This window comes from Mesoplodon mirus, assembly GCF_964341445.2.
Source record: "Mesoplodon mirus genome assembly, chromosome: 3".
Taxonomy (NCBI): domain Eukaryota; kingdom Metazoa; phylum Chordata; class Mammalia; order Artiodactyla; family Ziphiidae; genus Mesoplodon; species Mesoplodon mirus.
Window position 1 is genome coordinate 162963937 of NC_138978.1, and position 23673 is coordinate 162987609.

The 23673-nt window shown below is 42.0% G+C and overlaps 2 protein-coding genes across 3 annotated transcripts in view; one reads left to right on the top strand and one right to left on the bottom strand.

Moving 5' to 3' along the window:
• Positions 1 to 2614: 2614 nt before the first annotated feature.
• Positions 2615 to 22149, top strand: NPHS2 (NPHS2 stomatin family member, podocin; the record flags this gene model as incomplete). Of its 2 annotated transcripts, XM_082616086.1 has the most annotated exons (8): positions 2615 to 2888; positions 7216 to 7319; positions 10826 to 10898; positions 12739 to 12821; positions 15225 to 15428; positions 18149 to 18204; positions 19530 to 19608; positions 20772 to 22149. In XM_082616086.1, 8 exons carry the CDS (start codon positions 2615 to 2617, stop codon positions 21048 to 21050), a joined length of 1152 nt encoding a protein of 383 aa, XP_082472212.1. In that variant the 3' UTR covers positions 21051 to 22149. The 2 variants fall into 2 exon arrangements, with proteins under 2 accessions (XP_082472212.1, XP_082472213.1); XM_082616087.1 differs by lacking the exon at positions 15225 to 15428.
• The window catches only part of AXDND1 (axonemal dynein light chain domain containing 1), a 76808-nt gene continuing 75278 nt past the window's right edge, over positions 22144 to 23673 (bottom strand). Inside the window, exon 26 of the mRNA XM_082616080.1 lies at positions 22144 to 23277. Coding sequence (XP_082472206.1) covers positions 23207 to 23277 — 71 coding nt within the window. The 3' untranslated portion in view covers positions 22144 to 23206. The remainder of the gene's footprint in view (positions 23278 to 23673) is intronic.

Below are 23673 nucleotides of genomic sequence, written 5' to 3' on the forward strand. Positions count from 1 at the left end.
TCCCCTGCCCCTTCATAACCCCATGTGGTCACCAAATTCTGCTGATATTCTACCTGAGAAATATTTCCTGAATCTAACCCATTCCCATTACCAAAGTCAGCTCTCATCAGCATCACTTTCCTAGACCACTGCTGTGCCCTCCTGGTTGATTTCTCTGCCATCTACAAATTGAGAAAGTCAAATATAACTCCCTGTAGTTTCTTCCAGCTTTAAAATGATAAGATTTGCAATTTCATCTAGTGATAATGAATTCCAGTTTTTCCATTACATAAGTCATATAAATCAATATTCACTCTTCATTATGGATATAAAATTTCAAACCACTAAATGAGAATAAGTATATTAATTTAGACAGCCTTGAAATCTTTCATGACCTTTGTTTTAGAAACAAACTCATAGCCAGCAACTTTAACTGGTCCTCCCCCTCTCCTAGTAACTCCATTCCCACAGATGTCAGCCTCGTAACAAACCCAAACAAGGACTAAAGCGTTGAGTTTAAAGATGTGTACATTAATATCTTCAGCAAAGGGATGACCAACACTTTCAATTAAAAAGGAATCTAAAAGAAAACAGCAACATCATTTTAAGATAGATGAGGCCAGCCAGCTAGAGACTCATGCTGCTTCCTCAGCCTCCCCAACTCCTCCACCTTCGAGATGCTGTGTTGGCTTTTTAAACATGGAATGTTACACATTTTCTCAGATATTGTCATTGTCATTCATAATCCCAACAGACTTGTGTTATAAGCAAGTGCTTGTGTTACTGTTATAAATGGATATAGAAAATGAAGTAGTGATGATATAACAGCAAAGGAGACTGAGAACAAGTACTCAACATGGGCTCCAACACCAAGTATGGCTTTTTCTCATCAATTTTTTTCCTACAAGAAATCCCTCTAGCTTATTGGGAGACAGGGTACAGCTTTGAGAATGTCATTTGGCCAACTATTCTGCCAATTCTTGGATCAAAAATTGAGGTACCATTTTAGTTTAACAGTTTATAGCTAGGACTCTAGATCAAATTAATTCATAACAGAATCAAAGGCTGAGAAAAAAAATCAATAAATGCTACAGTTTCATGATTTTCCAAATAGAGAAATCTTTTCAGGATGATAAAAAAACTAATTATGTTAAATATCAACTATTAATTTTGAGTGAATACTAAATAATCATGATACTTTTCCCCCTATGGGCCAAATGCAGCTTCAGAATTTTTTTCAGTGTAGTGTTCTGGACAGGAACTATTAGTTGAGTCAGGCACTTGAGAGGAAACATTTCTTCCCCCATAATAATAATCAGGTTTAGAGAGTAAAAAACAAATCTATTTAAGTTACTTTATTACTAATCTTTTAATTACTTTATTCCCAGTGGCCTAGCATGGCATATATGGAAGAAAGTAATGGAATGGTTTTTCCAGAGCCAATTTGAGTTACTTCAGGTCCTCATTCTTTAATAAAACTTTTTGAGAGGAGAAAAAGCTATCACTATGTGAACTCAATAAATACTGAAAAATTTAAAGTAAGTGAACAATACAATAATGTGATCTGACATATCTGAGTAGAGTCATAAATCTCTAGTTTGAATGGTTGTCTAGACCAACCTAGCATTCAGTGAGAAATTACTAATAGAGATTAAAAAAGAAATAGATCTATTCAATGTTTCAATTTCCTCAGATGCAGGTGGGGCAGCTACCCCAGTTTGCTGCTGGATGGAGCATAGCCAGTGAACCCTAAAAAAGCAAAACTCCTGCCTTCATCAAAGGAGCATGGGAACAGGGCCTAGCCAAGGACAAAAGTGTTCCTTTCCTAAAACAGAAGTTAAAATCAGATCCCTTCCCTTCTGATTCTTCAAGAAGTAACATCATCAACAGGCTTAAGCATTAGTAAAAATAATAAATTAGTAAAAATAAATAAATATACATAAGAGAGAGAGAAGAGGTCTGGAGAAAGAGAGAGAGAGAGAGAGAGAGAGTGAGTTCTGGGAGAATTTTCCTCTTCTTCCCCCTCTTAAAATGTAAATGTTCCCAGGAGTAGTCAGTCAACACATTTACCAGTGAAAATCTCAGCAGAAACTGTAGGGCCAGGATATAAAATAAATTAGGAGAAAGAGGAAAGGTAACCTTGGGAAGATCTTAAGGGGGAAGACGGGGGTGCTTGGGGAGAAGTTTCTAATTTTACCTTAAAGTTACCCTATCTGGATGACTTTTTTCTTTCCCGTAAGCTCTTTAGTCTTAAGCGAGGACCACATGCCCCATTCTATACGATATTTACAAATCATAAAGCAAAATGCCATCACACCTTCAGCGGTTTGCGGGCCTCCGTAGTACTTCACCTCAAATCTTCGTCTCTAGAAACACATTTTAAAACGCCATAAACTGGCACATGGGTTTTCACAAAAACCCAGTGTTGAAGGTGGCACCAAGTCTCAGGGGTGGCGCGCCCTGTCCACAGCTCCCCTGAGAAACAGCTGCCGGATTTCACCCCAAGCAGAGCCCCGCCCGCCCACCGCCCAGGTCCCGCCCCCGCCCAAGGTCATTATAGTTCCCCCGGGACGCGCCCCGCATCCCTGCCAGCGACTTTGCAGGAACCGCGCTCCTGGATTCGGTCGTTCTGAGGATGGAGAAAAGGGCTCGGAGCTCCTCCAGAGAGGCCCACGGGAGAGGCAGCGGGTCCTCCCACAAAGAGAACAAGAGGGCGAAGGCCGAGAGGGGCGGCAGAGGCCGCGGGCGCCGGGACGCCGGGCCGGAGCAGCCGGCCCTCGGGCGGGCAGGGAGCCCGAGTGAGCCCCGAGCGCCTGCAGCCACCGTGGTGGACGTGGATGAGGTCCGGGGCTCTGGCGAGGAGGGCACCGAGGTGGTGGCGCTGCTGGAGAGCGAGCGGCCTGAGGAAGGTACAGCGGTCAGGCTGAGGCCCCGGGAGGGGGTGCGGCCTTTCCAAGTGGTACCCAAGGGATGGCAATTAAGGTGCAATGAGGCACCGCACTGAGAGCTTCGGAGGCCAGAGCAGCCTGCTGGACCTGCTCAGCTTCCCAGGAAATGAAAGACGCGAGATAGGACCCACCGACCCCTCAGTGGTGGAGACCAAAATACATCAGAAGAAATACAAGTAACATCAGCTAAATACCGCTGTTCTCAGGGGTCAGCCATGGATAGGAGGTGGGACGGAGTGTGATCCAGGTTGGGGACCAATCAACATGGTTCAGGGCAACTATGTAGCTTATTCTCCTCTCCTCCTCAGACTTTCCTAAACGTATTTTACACTTTGCGGTGATCATACTTTCTAAAAAAGCAGAGGCAGCAGAGCCAAGTAGAGAAAAGCTAGATCTCAGTTTGAATCTCAGCTAACTATTTGATCATAGTCAGGGACTTAACCATGTATCAAATGGGGACAGCAATAGTACCCACCTCAGAGGGTAATTGTGAGGATAAAATGAGATAAGACACTCAAAGCACTTATCTTGCACAAAGCCTGGAGGGAAAGAAAAAAACATCCTTGCAAGCTACAAGAGGCAAGTTAGACCAAAGGGAGGGAATCACAGGGAAAGGTGTCTCTTTGGCTTCTGCAGGTGAAGCAACTCTTAGGAACAAATTTATCTGCTTCCAATCCTTTCTATAATGAATGGAAGAAAAAACTCATTACACCTTAATTTCAGGGTGAGGGAGGTTTAAAGGAAGGTAAATAAGGAATAGTGTGTTATACTACTTTCTGCTGACTATGAAATTTTAACATTTCCTGGCTACCCGCACTGCCCTATATGCTGCAGCACTGAAAGCTATGACTTGAGAAAGATTCCAGCAATTGGGATATAGTTTATGTTGACCATGTTAATGCTGTTTTGCCTAACTGATGCCCTTTCATGGGTCAGAAACTTCTGGTCATTAAAGGGTTATTGGATTCACTGCTACAGTAGTGCTGAGGTTAGAGGTCTGTAAGTATTGTGCTTCAGACCACATCAGTGGGGTAGGGAAGGAAGGGAGCCCCGTTATTGGAGCTCCTACTATGTGCCAGGCACATGCTAGGTGTTTTACTGAGTATTATCATTCCCGTGGCACAGATGAGAAAAAATGCTGAGGAATTAAGTAACGCCTAAGACCTACAGGTGGGAAGTGGAGAAGCCAGCATTCCAGAATAAAACAGTCTTATTGAAAATCCCATCCTTGCAGGGTACTGTCCCTGATTTCTGGTCATGGTTCCAGCACTGCCAACAACTAGCTGTGGCCTTGGGCTAGTAGCTTCACCTTGTGGGCCTCACTCAGTCTGTTCAGCTATAAAGTGACTAGAGCTTCAGGCCCCCCCAAGCAATGGATAAGCCCATTAAGGATGAGACACCCTTGCTGAGCCCTTGTCTGGGAGGTTTCTGTGGCTCCCAGAGGAAAGGGGAGCAGACACATCAACATCCCCTCTCCTCCTCACTAGTACCACACTCCCACAGCCAGGCTACCTAAGATTTGGGAGAAACTAAGAGAAGCTTCACTTTACTGAAATGTTGAGGATTCTCAGACTGTCGTATCCCAAGGCGCTTCCTGCTTTAACATGTAGTGTTTCACTATTCACTTACACTAAACAAATTGAATATTCAAGGAACTCATCCTAAGAGAATAATATTTTGTGAGTAAAGCTTCAAGTTAGATTTGGGTATACATATTAGTTTTCTGTTCACATGCCTAACTATGGTATGAAGGAATTTTGAGGACTTTCTTCACTTATAAAATATAAATTTTGTCGGTATGTGCATTTATTTATTTTTACTTACCATGGTTACCACTGGCAAATGAAATATATTTATAAACTAGTAAACATGGCAATAACACTGTTACTGCTCTTAAGGAAGAATATTGCAAAAACTAATATGATGTTGATAGAAACACCTCTCCCAAAACTGCATCTCCCAGAGTAGGTTGCATGAGAAATTCCATAGAACATGAATTTGCTTGGAGAAGACATCGCCTGGTCAAATGTTCGGGAAATACTAGGTTAAACAAAGCTAAGGGGCTTCCCTGGTGGCACAGTGGTTGAGAGTCCGCCTGCCCATGCAGGGGACATGGGTTCGTGCCCCGGTCCGGGAAGATCCCACATGCCACGGAGCGGCTGGGCCCGTGAGCCATGGCCGCTGAGCCTGCGAGTCCGGAGCCTGTGCTCCACAACGGGAGAGGCCACAACAGTGAGAGGCCCAAGTACTGCAAAAAAAAAAAAAAAAAAAAAGCTAAGAATGCTTCTTTACTGCAGGGATTCTCCTAGCTTCAATATGCCAGTGACTGTTGGGAAGCTCCAGGAGTGGGATATAGTACACAATATTTCCTAAACTTGTTTGCTCCAGGAACACTTGCTTTGTGGAGCACCCTGGAGGATTAGTGTTCCATGGGACACCATTTGGGAACTGCCATACATTGGCATTTAGCACCGAGTTTGGTTTTGTGCTGGTACAGCTTGTATATCTGCCCTCTTCAAGTAATCTGCACATCAATTTGGTGATGACCTTTCCAGTTATTTTGCAAGCACGGAAATCAAATTTTCAGGCCTACTAATTAGTTATCCATTTCCTTCCCATCCCTTAAAAATAGACTTTTCACCATTTCTAATCTTTAGTCACCTTCTATTCCTCTATAAGATTTTTAAACTGACAAATAGTATCCCTTTGGCCAGTTTTCTAGTACCTGTGGATTAAAATTCTTGAGATTTCTATAACCATTACATTTAAATCATTTTCATTATCCACTTCTCCTTCCTTCCTACATTCAACAAGTATTTATTGAGCACCTGTATGTGTCAGGCACTATTCCAGTCCTGGGACACGGTTTAAACAAGACAAGGCCCCAAGAAGCTTATGTCCTTGAGACTGAATTTTCCCTGATACCATTTCATTTATCACCCAAGCAACCTGGATGGCCTGTACTCCAGTTCCTTATCACTTTTTTATAGGCACAAATGGGCTAATATTACCCCATATAGGTGATTTTCAAAGACTGTCTAAAGATCCACACCTGAAGCCAAAGAAGGGGCTCTCATGGAGGAATTTCAGATATTGGGGCAAGTGGTAGATGGATCTGTAATTTCAGGGAAGATGAACCTCTGGACACATGTGGTTTGAACCACTTCAAATAGAAGAAACTATGCAGAGAGGGACAAAGGGTCCTGTTTTTTCTCAAAATGATACTTCTAGAGGATACTAAGGAAATATCTAAGTATGGCTGTGTGTGTGTGTATGTGTGTGGTGTGTGTGTATGCCTTTTTGGCACACGCATTTAAAAAGAGCACAGCTTCTGTCCTCTATTTGGAAATGGATAGCTCAAAAGTAAAGCCAATCGTGTTTAACAAAGTTGACAGCAATCTGCTTTTCACACTGGAAAACAAAGACTTAAATGGAACCTTTGTAATGCTAACAGCCTTTGGAACATAAATCTATTTTGTAGCAATTTCATTGATCTTTTTTTTTTTTTTTTTTTTCCGGTACGCGGGCCTCTCACTGTTGTGGCCTCTCCCGTTGCGGAGCACAGGCTCCGGACGCGCAGGCTCAGCGGCCATGGCTCCTGGGCCCAGCCGCTCCGCGGCATGTGGGATCTTCCCGAACCGGGGCACGAACCCGCGTCCCCTGCATCGGCAGGTGGACTCCCAACCACTGCGCCACCACGGAAGCCCGATCATGTATTTTTAAGGTACCTATTTAAGAGGGGCTCAGATAGAAAAAGTACTTTTGTAGCAGTTACCACTAGGTAAACATGAGTTTTAAATGACAACACCAGACATATAAAAAAAACACAGTTCGGTGCTTTTATGTTTATATGTCATTTCATTCTTATGCCAGAGATATGAGCTATTCCACGAGATAGTTATTATGAAATAGTTATGCAATAGCATTTCCTTGAATAGATGAGAAAACTGAGAGGTTGTGTACCTTACTTAAGGTCATTTGGACAGAAAATGGTGGAGCCAGAACCAGAACCCAGACCTTCTGCCCAGATTCTGTACTTGTTCCAGTGTACCCTCCACTGCCTTTCCAGGAGCCTGCTCCACCTTCCATCTGCCCACAAAGCCCTTCACACAGACCGCGCGCCCGGCTCTGGGAACTGACCACGCTGATATCCAGCTCGTTCCACTATTTCCAGCAAAGTCGGCAAACTGCTCTGACCCTAATACCAAGGACTGGACTAGAGGTGCTAGTCAGTGAATATGGTGAAGTTCCAATATAATTATTCTTTTGCTTTTTTTTTTTTTTTAAGGTACCAAGTCTTCCAGTTTAGGGGCTTGTGAGTGGCTTCTTGTCCTCACATCCCTGCTCTTCATCATTGTGACCTTCCCTTTTTCTATCTGGTTCTGCATAAAGGTGAGATTCCATGAGGACCCAATACGTAATTTCCTGGTGCCTCTCACTGACCACACCATGTCCACTCTCATTTCTGTGTTTTGGTACGTGCTGTCTGCTCTGCATGGAATGCCCTCACTCCCACTCACCTTCCAGGAGAGCTCTTACTCTTTAAACCTGCTCAGAGATAACTGTGAAGCCTTCCTTGACTCCTCCAGACTGTCATTCCCTTCCTTGTGCTCTCGTGTCATCCTACTTTCACATCAGTTCTAGCAATTACCACATGTATAATATGTGTGGATACACAATCTCTGCCATTAGGCTGAGAGCCCCTTCAGGACAGGAGCTATGTCTAGTTCATCTACACTCTGTAACACAAAGACCAGCCCAGAAGAGGTCATGATGCCTACTCCTGACACCTCCAGGAAACTTCTCAGGCAGCTTCTATAGACCACAATTGATAATTATCTTGGGCCCACAGGTGGTTACACATGGCTGTCCCTGAAGTAAATGAAGACCTGTGTCAGTTTGGGAAGCACATACCAAGATGGAATTAGAAGTGCAAGAGATTTATGGGGTGGCATTGTCTGTGAAAGATTAAGGGGAGAGAGAATAAGAGTAGGCAGGGAAAACCTTCAGAGGATGATGCAGATCTGACACCTGTGATATGAGAAGGGGAAGGAAGGATTGGACAGAGAGTGCCTCAGACTGTGGGATACCTCCAAGAAAGTCTTGGCCAGACTCAAAGGGAACTCCAGAGCAAAGTTTGCCTCATAGATGGGTCTCACAATGGGAAGATATGGCCAAGCCCTTGTATCCCTGCCATTCTTAGTCATTGGCTGGAGCTGTCAGGAAAGAGCATGTCCTTGGCTGGAACGCTACAGATGCTGCTGGGGCTGTGGCTGATTTCACTCCTCACACAAGCTCTCCTTCCTCTTCTTCTTCTCCTTTGTCTTTGTGAAAGGGTGTTGGATTTTGTCAAATGCCTTTTCTTCCCCCATTGAGATGATTACATGGTATTTGCCCTTTATTCTGTTAATATGGTGTATTACATTAATTGAATCTTGGATGTTAAATCAACTGTGTATTCCTAGAATAAGTCTCACTTGGTTATGATGTATAATCCTTTTTATATGTTACTGGAGTCAGGTTGCTGCTTGTTTGTTGAGGATTTCTGCATTTATATTCATGAGAGATACTGGTCTGTAGTTTTCTTGTCTTGTGGTATCACTGTCTTGTTTTGGTATCAGGGTAATACTGGCCTCAGAGAATGAGTTGGAAAGATTTCCCTCCTCTTCTATTATTTGGGAGAATTTGTGAAGAACTGGTATTAATTCCTCTTTAAATATTTGGCAGAATTTACCAGTGAAGCCATCTGGTCCTGGACTTCTCTTTGTGGGAAATTTTGAAACTACTAATTCATCTTTTAATTCTGGGTCTTTTTCATTTTTCTTTTTCTTCTCGAGTCAGTTTTGATAGTTTATGACTCTGTAGGAATTTGTCCATTTCACCTGTTATCTAATTTGTTGGTATATAGTTGTTCATAATATTTGCTTTTATAATCTTTTTTATTTCTGTAAGGACAGTAGTGATGTTTCTGTCATTCCTCTTTGACTCCTGATTTTGGCAGTTTGAATATCCTCTCTTTTCTCTTGGTCAATCTCGCTAAGTATTTGTCAATTTTGTTGATCTTGTCAAAGAACCAACTTTTGGTTCAGTTGATTTTCTCTGATGCTTTTCTATTTTCTATTGCATTTATTTCCACTCTAATCTTTATTTTCTTCTTCCTGCTTACTTTGGGTTTAGTTTGTGCTTCTATTTCTAGTATATTAAGGTAGAAAATTAGGGTATTATTTTGAGATATTTCTTCTCTTTTGTTATAGGCATTTACAACTATAAAATTTCCTTTAAGCACTACTTTAGTTGCATCCCATATGTTTTGGTATCTTGAGGCTTTGTTTTCATTCATCTCAAAGTGTTTTGTTTTTTTTAATAAACTTTTTAAATCATTGTGTTCTGAATGTACAGCATTTTATAAATTTATTTATTTTTTATTTTTTTATTTTTTTGGTTGCATTGGGTCTTTGTTGCTGCATGTGGGCTTTCAGTAGTTGCGGCGAGCAGGGGCTACTCTTTGTTGCAGTGCACAGGCTTCTCATTGTGGTGGCTTCTCTTGTTATGGAGCATAGGCTCCAGGCACACAGGCTTCAATAGTTGTGGCTCACAGGCTTCAATAGTTGTGGCTCGCAGGCTCTAGGGCGCAGGCTCAGTAGTTGTGGCACACAAGCTTAGTTGCTCCACGGCATGTGGGATCTTCCTGGACCAGGCTCGAACCCATGTCCCCTGCATTGGCAGGCAGATTCTTGACCATTGTGCCACAAGTGAAGTCCCTCAAAGTGTTTTTTAATATCTTTTGTGATATCTTCTTTGACCTGTCAGTTATTTTAGAGTGTGTGGTTTAATTTCCATATATATGTGAATTTCCCAAATTTCCTTCTGTTATCAATTTCTAATTTCATTCCATTGTAATCAGAGAATATACTTAGTGTGGTTTCAATCCTTTTAAATTTATTGAGTTTTTTTTATGGCCCAGCATATGGTCTATCCTGGAGATATTTCACGTGTGCTTGAGAAGAATATGTATTCTGCTATTGTTGGGTGGAGTTATGCATAGCTATCTGTTAGGTTTAGTTTGTTTATAGTGTTGTTCAAGTCTTTTCTTTCCTTGTTGACCTTCTGTCTAGTTGTTTTATCCATGATTGAAAGTGGGATAGTAAAGTCTCCAACTTTTATTATTGAATTGTCTATATCTACCTTCAGTTCTTTTGGGTTTTGTTTTATATATGTTGGAACTCTATTTTTAGGTACATATATGTTTACCATTGTTATACTCTCCTAACACATTGGCCATTTTATTGTTACACAATGTCCCTCTTTATCACTAGTAACATTTTTGCATGTTTGTTTTAAACTTCATTTTGTCTGGTATCAGTATAGTCACTCCTACTCTCTTTTGGTTACTCTTTGTGTGGTATATTTTTTTCTATCTTTTTACTTTCAACCTATTTGTATATTTAAATAGAAAGCGTATCTCCTACAGACAACATATAGTTGGCTACAGGCTCTTCCTGAAGGGTGATCTGAGCACCTGCATGGCTGCCGTAAGGTCTGTAAATAGCTAATGAGTGATACATGTAAAAGCTCATAGTGCATCAATCACAGCAATATATAGGATTAAATATGCTGTGACTACTTTGATTTGGTGGAACCAATTATTTTTTAGATAACCATGACTCTCTAATCAAAATTCTGTCCGCAGTCTCAAAAATTATTATACTTTTTCATCGGTTTCTGAAATTCTTCATTTACTAAGTATATATTTTAGAAATGTAAGTATTAACAGAAATTTTTTCTTAGTTCTCAAAGCAAAAGATTTCTGATACCTAGGATCACTCTCACACCAGGGTCTTTTGAAGACTTCATTTTAATCTCTTGGAGTGATTCAAAAGTATTAAATTTTCCTTTAGGTTATACAGGAGTATGAGAGAGTAATTATATTCCGACTGGGACATCTGCTTCCTGGAAGAGCCAAAGGCCCTGGTAAGAATGACCTTTTTTACCCCCCAGAGACTTGCCAATTTCTTCAATCCATGCATATTTGTAATACAGCCCTCAGATTACATGAAGTAACTTGATTCATGATATCTTCATTTTTCAATCTGTTACTTGTAACACAGGTTATTAAGAAATTCTTCAGAGAGCATTACTACCAGGTCACAGTGACCAAAAGGGAGAGTGGATGCAAAAAGCTGAATGCCAGGGCCAGGCTGGCTGGAGTAGCGAGTAGGCTAGGACCTATGACCAGGCACTGGTTTGAGTAGAACATGTAAGTGGTCTGAGTCCTGTGAATTCTCAGAGCAAAACTGAGCTAGTTCAGGATCCAGGGAATCAGAACAAACCAGGCTAGATCGATAGGCAAAGTTCAGCATCCAAGTAACAAATTGGCCTTCAGTTCATGAAATTTAAGAAACATAGATTAAGCACTTCCCGTGTTTCATTGTTTAACTACAAAGGATATGAAGATGGATGAATTAGACATGGTCTCTAGTCTCTAGGACCTTAAAGTCTTACAGAGTTTGTATCCAGAAGTCCAAGCTGATTATGGGGCACAGATAGAAGTATCCTTAGTCTGAAAAGTCTAATAGTTGGGGTTTGAAGAGCTAAGCCAGGAAGACATGAGAAGAAGCAAAGTCCCACTGTGCGTAGATTGGAAAGGGTCCAAGTTCCAAGCCAGCTCTACAGAAACAGATAGAGAATAGAGACCAGACTAGGAGACACAAATCAGTTTGAAGATTCAGAATCAACAGATTGGTTCACACAAAAATAGAACCAGACCCTATAGTTCCAGAACAGGGACTGCCTTGTTCTGGTTCTAGTTCTTGGCATCCTTCTCGATTGGGTCTGAGAAGGGCTAGTAGCTGGGTGGCTCCTCAGAGAGATCATGGGTGCTGTGAGGTACTGCTGATTCCAACAAAGCTTTGGCTCTCGTACAAGCCTACAGTGTCCAATGGTCTCTCAGAAAATCTCAATAAATCAATCTAAAATATTGATTGCACATTGACCCTATACATTATATTGGGTGGGTGAGGACTAACTAACCAACCAGAAGGCTGGTATCATGATGTTGCTATTCTGATTCCTTTGGGGCTCACATTTTAAGAAATACCACATGGAGGTTGCTGGCTCTAAAGTTCTTACACACATGGACTCAAGAAATAGTTTTACAGAGCACCTAAAAGGCACTAAGTTAGGCACTAAGGCTAACAGGAATGCATAAGATGCTCTTGTTATAGAGTTTAAATATAGTGAAGGAGACAGATGTGTAACCCAATATCTGGACAGGTCAGCACCATGACCAAGGTGATCATACAGCCCATTTTGCTGGGGAGAATCCCTGTTTATGCCTGTTGTCCTGGTGTAAGTCATAATAGTGCTCTCCTTTCACCCTCAAAAGTGTCCCAGCTTGGGGGCCTCCCTGGTGGCGCAGTGGTTGAGAGTCCGCCTGCCGATGCAGGGGATACGGGTTCGTGCCCCGGTCTGGGAGGATCCCATATGCCGCGGAGCGGCTGGGCCCGTGAGCCGTGGCCGCTGGGCCTGCGCATCCGGAGCCTGTGCTCCGCAACGGGGGAGGCCACAACAGTGAGAGGCCCGCATACCGCAAAAAAAAAAAAAAAAAAAAAGTGTCCCAGCTTGAACAACAAATTATTTGGTAGCCTTAGTAACAACAAACACACCATGGGTGGAGGTGGGATGTGGGGAGGTCTATGGGCAGTTGGAGGCTAAGAAAAGCAATGCAACATGCAGCTTGACACCAAGAGTGAACCCCAAATGGCCTCCATGCTAACCATTCACCTGTCACTTCCCCTGCCCCCTCTTCTAGGCCTTTTCTTCTTTTTGCCCTGCCTGGATACCTACCACAAGGTTGACCTTCGCCTCCAAACCTTGGAGATACCCTTTCACGAGGTAAGCCAAGTGGTGGATTTTGCTTTCTTTCTACATTTTCCCTGGCCGAGCTACCACTTCTGGCCCAGAGGAAAATGACTATTTTTGCTCAAAAGTAGAAAAGAAAAAGAGATATGGGCTACATCAAAATTTAAAACTCCTTTACAACAAAGGACACAATCAACAGAATGAAAAGGCAACTTACAGAACGGGAAAAAAACTGCAAATACTATATCTGATAAGAGGTTAATATCCAGAATATATAAAATCTTATGACTCAACAACAAGAAAGTAAACAATCCAATTAAAAATGGACAAAGGCCTTTGTGATGGTTAATTTTATGTGTCAACCTGGCTAAGCCATGGTACCCAAATATTTGGTCAAATACATCTAGATGTTGCTGTTAAGGTATTTTTTTAGATAAGATTAATATTTAAATCAGATGACTTTGAGTAAAGCAGATTGCCCTCCATATATGGTAGATAGTATATATACTTGACTTGAATAGACATTTCAGTACAGACTTGAATAGACATTTCTCCAAAGCAGATATACAAATGGCCAAAAAACACATGAAAAGATGCTCCACATCACTAGTCATCAGAGAAATGCAAATCAAAAACACAATAAGATACCACCTCACATCTATCAGGATGGCTCTTATTAAGAAAAAAACAGAAAATAATAAGTGTTGGCAAAGATGTAGAGAAATTGGAACCCTTGTATACTGTAGGTGGGAATGTAAAATGGTGCAGCTACTGTAGAAAACAGTATGACAGTTCCTCAAAAAATTAAAAATAGAATTACCATATAATCTACCAATTCTACTTTTGGGTATAGATGCCAAAGAATTGAAAGCAGGGTACTGAAGAGACGTTTGTATACCTATGCTCATAGCATCATTTTTTTTCACAATGGCCAAAAGGTGGAAGCAATCCACATGCCCATTAATGGCTGAATAGATAAACAAAATGTATATGCCAACAATGGAATAATAATCAGCCTTAAAAAGGAAAGAAATTCCGGCATATACTACAACATGGCTGAACCTTGAGAAAAGTATGCCAAGTGAAATAAGCCAGTCACAAAAAGACAAATACTGTATGATTCCATTTATATGAGGAACATAGAGTCGTGAAATTCAGAGCAACAGAAAGTGAATGATGGTTGCGGGGACTGCCAGGAGGGGAGAATGGGGATTGTTCACCAGTTTTCAGTTTTGCAAGATGTAAAGAGTTCTGGACACTGGTTGCCCAACAATGTGAATGTACTTAACACTACTGAATTGTGCACTTAAAAATGGTTAAGATGGTGAATTTGATGTTTTGTGTATTTTACCACAATTAAAAGTTAAATGTAGAGATAACATCTAGACTTTCCTGTTACTGATTCAGATTTATAAGCCTTTCCTAAACTGTCTCCCACTTTCAGTCTGAGGTTCTTTCTCATTTTTTCTTTTGGTAAATGGAAATGTGAATAAAAATAATATACTTTTAAAAGGCGTATTTTATATAATAAAGTATAAAAAGGAGTAAAACTTATACCTAATCCTATCACCCATAGAGTTGATATTTTAGAGTGTATCCTTTCAGACTTTTCTATATATGTGGTTGTAGTTTCAGACATATACATGTGTGCGCGTTTGTTTATATATATATATATATATATATATATATATATATATATATCTCACACCATACATACTATTTTGCAACATGTCTTTTTTCACTCAACAGTCTACTGTTATCACCTTTTCATATATTACCTATGCTTCTACCTCTTTGCTTTAAACAGACACACAGCATTTCATTGTATGGATTTTACTCAACTAATTTACTCAACTAATTGAGTAATTGGAATTTACTCAACTAATTCCCATTGTTGATATTATTTCTACTTTTTTTTATTACAATAAGCAATACTATGAATCATATCCTTGCAGCTAAACCCTTGAAATATATCCTTGTGATTAATGTCTAAAAATGGAAATGTTGTGCACATACATCTTTTAGGGCTTTGGATACGTATCACCAAACTGCCCTCTAAATGCACACTCAATACATTTGAGTGCTTGTTTCCCAGAACATGTTGCTCTTTTAGGAGATTTTTTTGGCATCGGTTTTAAAAGACCTGATATACAATCAACTGAATGTTTTCATGTAAGAAAATTATTCCTGATTTTTTTTACAAAAGGATTTACAACAAGATTCCTTTAAATTCTGAGTTCTTTAGTGTATTTAATACAAACTCCATAATTAAAAAAAAACACGTCTATTTTGATTAAACGGCAAGCCAACTACTCTTTCTTCTTACCATCATCGTACGCTGAGAAAATACCCTTTGAACATATTTAGCCCCTCTATCCTCATGTGGGAAAGGAACCCAAGAATCAGGGTTGTCATCCAAAATTTTTTTCTGCCTAGGTTGTAACCAAAGACATGTTTGTAATGGAGATAGATGCCATCTGCTACTACCGAATGGAAAATGCCTCTCTTCTCCTAAGCAGTCTTGCTCATGTGTCCAAAGCGGTCCAATTCCTTGTGCAAACCACCATGAAGCGTCTCCTAGCACATCGATCCCTCACTGAAATTCTTCTAGAGAGGAAGAGCATTGCACAAGATGTAAAGGTACTTAGATGAATTTAACACCAAGTATGCTGAAGTATCCCTTTATCTTTTATTTCTTTCTTCATTGGCCATTTACTGAATCTTCCATGTGCCATGCATTCAAAGGTACCGTCCTGTAAGGAGCTGACCGTTAAGAGGTTGCCAAATTGACCCTGAGCCAATCATAGTCACCGATCTGTGCTGATAAGTCAGTCATTGCCACAGTTTTTGTTCTCAAAACAAAAAGTGGCTTTAGACTCATTGTAAAGTGCCCACATAGCACAAGGTGGTGGGGGTAGGAGCTGGCAGGGGTGGTGGGGCTGGACAGGGTGGGTTGGTGGGACACAGAGATGATAAGGAATGCATCTTGGGATCTTACAGTCTAGTTGGGGAAACAAGCAAAGTTAGATAATGATAAGTTCAAATAAGACTTTCAGATGAAAAGAGGTAAGATGTCACAGACCCTTATGTGATTAATTACCCAATCCATCATCTAGATTTGATTGAGTTGGAATGACAGGAGGGAGAGAAAAGCAAGCGCTGCCTCACAAGCAGCAGCATCTAGGCCACAGGCAGCAAGCTCAACGACCTTGCCCATAACCAGGGTAGGCATCTTCACTTCTTACCAAGACACGCTGGCAAAGTTATTCAGAAGAGAGATGGGAACAAAGCAGCATTCTAGGCAGCTGGCCAGTCGGGTGGCAGTTACCACCAGTGACGAGCCTGTCATTGAGGCCATGAGGCACCCAAGCCCAGAACTGAGTTCGGAGGCTATGAATCGAGTCTAGCTGAAGGAAGACCTCAATAGAAGGAACTAAGGATCAAAGGCATTGATAATGATCGTGCCTGATGGGGCCTGAGCAGACACAGCTGAGAAAATGAAGTATCCAAATGTTCGTGACATGTCCAATTCATCACTGATAAAACTGGGATTAGCATCCTAGTGGAAGAAGGAAGAATTCAGGAAATAAGAGAAGCTGAAAGGAGAAGAAGTTAGAACAAGAAGACACAGGGGAGTTGCTGCTCTGGAATTTAAAAACCACTCACGTTGCTCCCCTCTGCCCTCCCTTCAGCCTCTCTTCCTGTTCATCCCTCCCCTCCAAAGGATAAAGGATAAGGTCCAGACACTTGACATTCAAGCTTGCCCTTTTATGCTGAATTATAATTTATGTATTTACACATTTGTCTTCCCATACCATGAACTCCATGTCAGGGGTCATATTTTATTCATCTTTTGTCCTCAGTACCTGGCATGGGGCTGTTACACAGCAGCCAGATACTGGGGTTTTGGATGAGTGGATAAATGACCCAACTGTTGTAGCCTCACCTCTTGCTGTCCTTCCCCCAGTGTATCTAATCCTCCAGCTGACTTAGTGTTTCTCCAGTGTTCAGTGTGTCTATGCTTCCATGCCTGCTCTTAGGCTGTTCCTCTGTACCAAATATTTCCCTTTTCCCCACAGGCAAAATCGTATTGTTCTTTAAGATGTCACCTCCTCTATGAAGTCTTTTTCAACGTTCCTTCCTCCCATCTACCCCCTAAATTAGTCTTCTCAGGGTTCCCAATGCACTAAGCTAACTATTTATCTAGCCACCAAGAAATCATCAGAAATAAGTTAAAAAGGAAAAAGAGTATGGCCCGCATATTGCTCCATGCCCTGCCCCCCTTTCCAGAACACACAATTCATTTTCTTCCCACTCCTGGGATGGGGAGGTGGGGAAGTGAAAGCACCTGTAAATGAATATTATATGGAAGAGAATATCATATGAGAGAAAGACTAAAGATTTTGGTTCTCTAATAAATGCATTTTAGAACAAATTTAACAAATATACCATCTCTATTATTTCCTATTGCTTCTGCAGCAAATTACCACAAACTTGATGGCTTAAACCACCACCAATTTAACCTTACAGTTTTTTTTAATATCTATTTATTTATTTATTGGCTGCATCGGGTCTTAGTAGCGGTGCGCAGGCTCTTGGTTGTGGCACATGGGCTTAGTTGCCCTGCGGCACATGGGATCCTAGTACCCTGACCAGGGATTGAACCCACGTCCCCTGCATCGGAAGGCGGATTCTTTACCACTGGACCACCAGGGAAGTACAAGCCTTACAGTTTTGAAGGCCAGAAGTCCAAAAGAAGTTTTACTGGGCCAGAGTCAAGGTGTCAGTCAGCAGGACTGGTTCCTTCTGGAGGTTTTGAGAGAATTCATTTCCTTGCCTTTTTCAGCTTCAGGTGGCCACCTGCATTCTTTAGATCATGGCCCCTTCCTCCATCTTAAAAGCACAGCACTCCAACCCCTGCTTCCATCATCACACCACCTTCTCCTCTTCTGTAGCCAGATGTCCCTCCACTTCCCCCTTATAAGGACACTTGCAGTTGCTTTTAGGGCCCACCAGCAACATCCAGGATAAACTCCCCATTTTAAGAGCCTGGAACTTAATTGCATCTGCAAAGTCTCTTTTCGGGTAACACTCACAGGTTCCAGGGATTAGGGCATGGATGTCTTTAGGAGCCATTAGTCAGCCTACCACACCATCTTTAATTCCACAAATATTTGTTGAGTGGCACTGTGCAAATTCAACAATTTTTGCAAGGCCCTATAATGTTAAAACAAAACAGGGAAGTACATAATATCCTTTCAGAAGAAATGTGCTTTCTCAGTGCAATGGCCATCGGTGCACAGGGGTGTTCTCCTCCCACCTGGAGGTTCTTACTGACATCTAAACTCTTCCCTCCACAGGTTGCCTTGGACGCAGTGACCTGTATTTGGGGAATCAAAGTGGAGAGAACAGAAATGTGGGTAGGAAATTAACCAGGAAGAACAATATGATAAAGGGAGATATTTTGGTTTTATTTAAAAACTTCTATTTGAAAAATTATTTTCATTGAATGAGTACTGTAGCCATATTAGCATAAATTTGAAAGAAAGAAAAAAATTTACCTATTATCTCATAGCCATAACATAACCACTGTAACATCTGGGCAAATTACTTTCAGATTTCTATGGATTTAAACATTTTTTAAAGATAAAATTCACATAACATAAAACTCACCATTTTTAACCATTTTAAATTACAACTCAGTGGTTTTTAGTATATTCACAGAGTGATGCAACCATCACTACCAGCTAATTTCAGAATATTTTTATCATCTCCAAAAGAAAGTCTGCATCCACTAAGCAGGAATTCTTCATTGCCTCCTCAACCCCTAGTCCCTGACAACTACTAATCTACTCTCTGTCTCTCTCGATTTGGCTATTCCAGGAATTTAATATAAATATTATAATCACACAATCCGTGGCCTTTTGAGTCTGGCTTCCTTCACTTACCTTAATGTTTTCAGCATCCAACCATGGTGTAGCATGGATCAGTACTTCATTCCTTTCTATGGTCGAATACTATTCTATTGTGCAGCTGGCTATACCACATTTTGTTCATCTACTCATCAGTTGATGGACATTTGGGTTGTTTCCACTTTGGGACCATTATGAATCATGCTGCAATGAACATTCATGTGCAAGTTTTTGTGTGAACATGTTTTCCCTTCCCTTGGGTGTATACCTAGGGGTGGAATTACTGGATCATATGGTAACTCCATATTTAACTTTCTGAGGAACTGCCAATTTTTCTATCTATGTATTTTTTTATAGTTACAATCGGGGGAAAATACAATTTTGTATCTTTCATGCAATACATTAAGTATTGTTCTCATTTGGTCAGTTCTACCCTTTTCAAAATCAGTTCTCTTTTATAAACTTAGATGACTTCCCTCATTATTAATAGTACGGCTCTTCAAGGCTGTTTTTCATTACTGAAATGTAACAGCCAAGATTTAGATTAAACTTTAAGTGGGAAAATGTTTGTAGTATATCAACACAAAATTTGTTTCACTTGTAAAGAGAAAACCATAACTCTACTATAGCATCAGTGATAAGAAAAATCAGCATTTGAGGCACTTCCCTGCCCACTGTCTGCACAGAGGTCGGGGGCCACACACGCTGCTAAATCAGAATTCGCCGTGCGTCATGAAATGACAGCAGAGAAGGTGGCAGGTCTGTATGAAAGCTCCAGCTGCTAAAAGCAGTGCTGCACACCTACCTACCCATGCCCTTTCTCTTTCAGTAAGGATGTGAGGCTGCCAGCCGGGCTGCAGCACTCGCTGGCGGTGGAAGCCGAAGCACAGAGACAGGCCAAAGTGCGGGTGAGCCAGCCCTGAGCAGGCCGTCCTCCTGCACAGCTGCTCTTTGAGGATCACCAGAGAATCCAAAAGAAGGCCTCCTCATGGAGAACATTTCCCCTTCGCTTCTCACCTATGCATCCAGGCGCTGGGGGGAATCTGGCTTGTGCCCACACCACTCTATTAAAATTGCTCTCCTCAAGTGTGTTCACAGCCTCCTGACCAATGTAAGGTCTCTTTTCCTGCTATTCCCTGTCTCTGAAGTTATTGGTAACAGTGACCTTCTCCTCCTTGAATCTTGCCTTCTCCCTGTCTCCCTAAAGGCATCTCCCCACACTCCATCCCTCCTCTCTAGCACTGGCATCTTTCCCTGGGTAATATCAGTCACCTGTCACCGCTAGGTTAATGACACCCCGACCTGTATCCCTAGCTCTGCACAAGCTCTGGAGGGACAACCATGATCAGGGCCCAATTCCCTCAACGCCAGAGCTGAGAGAAGGCTGTGCTACTCATAGCCTCTACTCAGGCGTGCCAGGGAGAAGATGTGGCTGCTGGCAGCTCCTGAGGATTGAGGTGTGGACGGGAAGGGTGTTGGGAAGAGAAAATGAGGACTGGAGGGGAGGTGGATTTCCCTTAAAGAACAGAAAGTAGGTAAAGAAAAACCCCTAACTATGTAAGAGGGTGGATAACTTTGGAGCTTTGGTGGAGGAGGAAGGCAGTCCTCTGGGCAGAGTTGCTTCTAGATCTGAGTCCAGTGCCCTGTGCCCACTTTAAGGCGACATTTGGGTGGTGAGCTTCATGCTTTCTCTTCTGAAATGCTAACCTGAGTTGGGAGTCATTCTTTCAGGATTCCATGTCTTTGCCTGGAATGCTGGCCAACCTTTCCTCTAAATGGCAAAATCCTACTACTCTTCCAAGGCCCACCAGACATTATAACTCCCCTAACACTTCCTCTATACTGGTCATGGCCCTTAAAAACTTCTACCCTAAATTACAATTAACAGTGTAATCTCTCTGTCTAGATCAAGATCCTTAAGAACAAAAGATAGTCTGCTCCCCTGTGCTTAGCAACACCTGTCACACAGTAGATACTAGTGCTTGTTTGTTGAGTCACACTAAGTAGGATTAAAACCTTCATAGGGCGAAGAAGAAAAATCACTTTGCTTTTCTTCACATCCCTTGTCTAGATGATCGCTGCGGAAGGGGAGAAGGCTGCGTCCGAGTCCCTGAGGATGGCAGCCGAGATTCTGTCAGGCACTCCAGCTGCTGTTCAGCTTCGGTACCTCCACACCCTGCAATCCTTGTCCACAGAGAAACCGTCCACAGTGGTTTTACCTTTGCCATTTGACTTGCTAAATTTCCTGTCTTCTCCAAGCAGTAGAACTCAAGGAAGCATCCCTTTACCAAATCCTTCCAAACCTGTTGAGCCACTGAACCCTAAAAAGAAAGACTCTCCCATGTTATAGGAGGAAACAAGGATAATGTGACTGCAAAGAGGGCTTTGCCATGTAACAGCCACAGCCCCGAGCAGGGCCCACTGTCCTCACTCCCTGCCTTTGGAACGTATGAAGTCACAATGCAGCAACACACGAGAAGACAGTGAAATCATGTCATGACAGAGAAGCCATATAACATGCTCAGGTGGATCCTCTCATCAGAGTAATTATGGGAAAGACCTTTAGCCAGCATTCTACTTTGGAAAGAATTTTGAGTCTATATGTGGCTAAATGTTGACTTCTGAAGATGTAGTTTAAATGTCCTTTTCGCTGTATGCCCTTTGGCCCCTTTGGCAAGGTCTTTGTTGCTCCCACAGCCCTTTCTACATGTCCCTATCATTATGCTTATCACACTCTGTTGTAATCTTGAGATGCAGGCTTCTCTCCAACTATACCGTGAACTCCCCAGAGGCATGTCTTAATCATTCCCCTCCTCTACCACACTCAAGCTTGTGTGCTCCACCCCAGGTTATTTGCATCTAACTCTGATAGTTGCACCACGAAAGAGACACTTCCGTGTTTCTGAGTGAATGAAAGAAAAAGAGATGTACTTGGGCTGGATATAAAATTTACACCTAATTAAAGAACTTAAAAGGAATTATTTTTATAGAGACTCTTTTTTTAAATAGAGAAATAAAAGGACAAAAACATTTATCTGGTACATGTGGCTTAAAATCTGAGGAAGCATCACTATAAATATGGGACTGATGTGTTTTCAGGGTTGGCCCATAACCATCCCAGTGGCAGGCCTGACCAGTGGTTGGGCTTAAATAGGGCTGAGGACTCTGGAGTCAGAGGGTTTCTGAGGTTTAAGGAGCAGGCAAAGGCCTACAATTCCAGGAGATAAATCCAAAGGAACACCAAATATGCAGAGCCAAAGCAGGTGCAGAAATCTTGGAGGTGTTTGGAGCCAGGGAGAGAGAAAGCAAATGCAGGTGAGCCAGGAGCAGTGAAGTAGGAGGGGCCCCTGCTGAGCGACTGCCCAGACGTCCATTTGTCATTTGCAACATATTTTTGCAGCTCAGTCCATCTCTAAGCTTAGATGCATCCAGGGTCACGAACAGAGCAGATAAATGAGGCAATAAAAGTTAAAAATGGAGATTCTGGGTGAATCTTCAGCAACACTAGCCCCTGTGAAGGAAGCCATCTGAGCAATGGCCTGGTGGCCCATCGCCATTGTCAAACAATCCAGACACAGGTCCAGCAAGCTCGGGGCTCTGGCACCAATCAGCTCTGTGATCCTGGGGAGTCTTATACCTATTTGGGGCCTCTATTTCATTCTGAGAAATGGGGATAACAGTGTCTCCTCCACCTACTTTGCAGGGTTATTGTGAAGACCAGATAAATCTTAAGAATGCCTGAAATAAGAAATCTGAAAATGCTGCAGAAACCTAAGGGCATTATCAGGATCCTCTCTCTCTCTTTTTTTTTAGTTTATTTATTTTATCTATTTATTTTTGGCTGCATTAGGTCTTCGTTGCTGCACATGGGCTTTCTCTAGTTGCGGCAAGTGGGGGCTACTCTCTTCACTGCAGAGCACAGGCTCTAGGCATGTGGGCTTCAGTAATTGTATAACGCGGGCTCAGTAGTTGTGCCTCACCAGCTCTAGAGCATAGGCTCAGTAGTTGTGGCGCATGGGCCCAGTTGCTCCGTGGCATGTGGGATCTTCCCGGACCAGACCTCGAACCCGTGTCTCCGGCATTGGGCAGGCAGACTCCTAACCACTGTGCCAACAGGGAAGCCCAGGATCCTCTCTTTAAATTGAAAAAATAATGCTTTTTATTTGCCACTCCTCTCTGCAGAGTTCAAAGTCCTCAAAAAGTATTATTTTCTTGACAGAAACTGACACTTTTCAGAGACTTCTGCTGGGAAATAAATTGAAGAGGCTAGAAAACCTTTGCACAGCCTATTTTTAATCTTGGAAGTAAGCTAATACACCGACTCCTTACAGCTATCACTGTGACTTTTAAAGAGAAGATGTCCCTGAGTTGTCTGTCATGGCTTTTCTGGTAGCTGTTGCAAAGGGACTCCCTTCAATCAAGCCACAATGTCAGCTCAAAAGTGCAGAGATATCTGGGGTGGGTACAGTGACAGAAGCCACGGTGAAGCCTAGTGTCCTATGGTTGCTATTTGGATTTCATCCTGTAAGTGGTTTTAGTCTGAGTTCTGGATTTAGAACCCTCCTTGCGCTGTACCTCTGAAAAGACAAAAACAATTATTGTAGTAACAATATATTTACTAAGGACTTTTAACTTTACAAAGCATTTTAAAAATTCTGTTCTGCATGAGTAAGCCCCAAGCTACAAACTATTTGCCCAAAACTTGACTCTACATTGGTTATTGGGAATGAGAATGCATTTTCTCAAAGTTTCCGTGTAGTCAGTTAGTGGGTCCTGGAAAAGAGTAGTATGTGGTCAAGGAGAGAAGAGAAAGAAGAAGAATATTTCTTCCTTCCAGTACGTACCCCAAGCTTGGTGGGAAAAAAATTTCCAATAGAGCCAGTATCCAGAATCCTCCCCAATCCATCACTGTACCCCTTTTGTATCTCCTGGTCCCTCCCTCCAGTGTCCCGTGCACAGACCCTACACAAGCC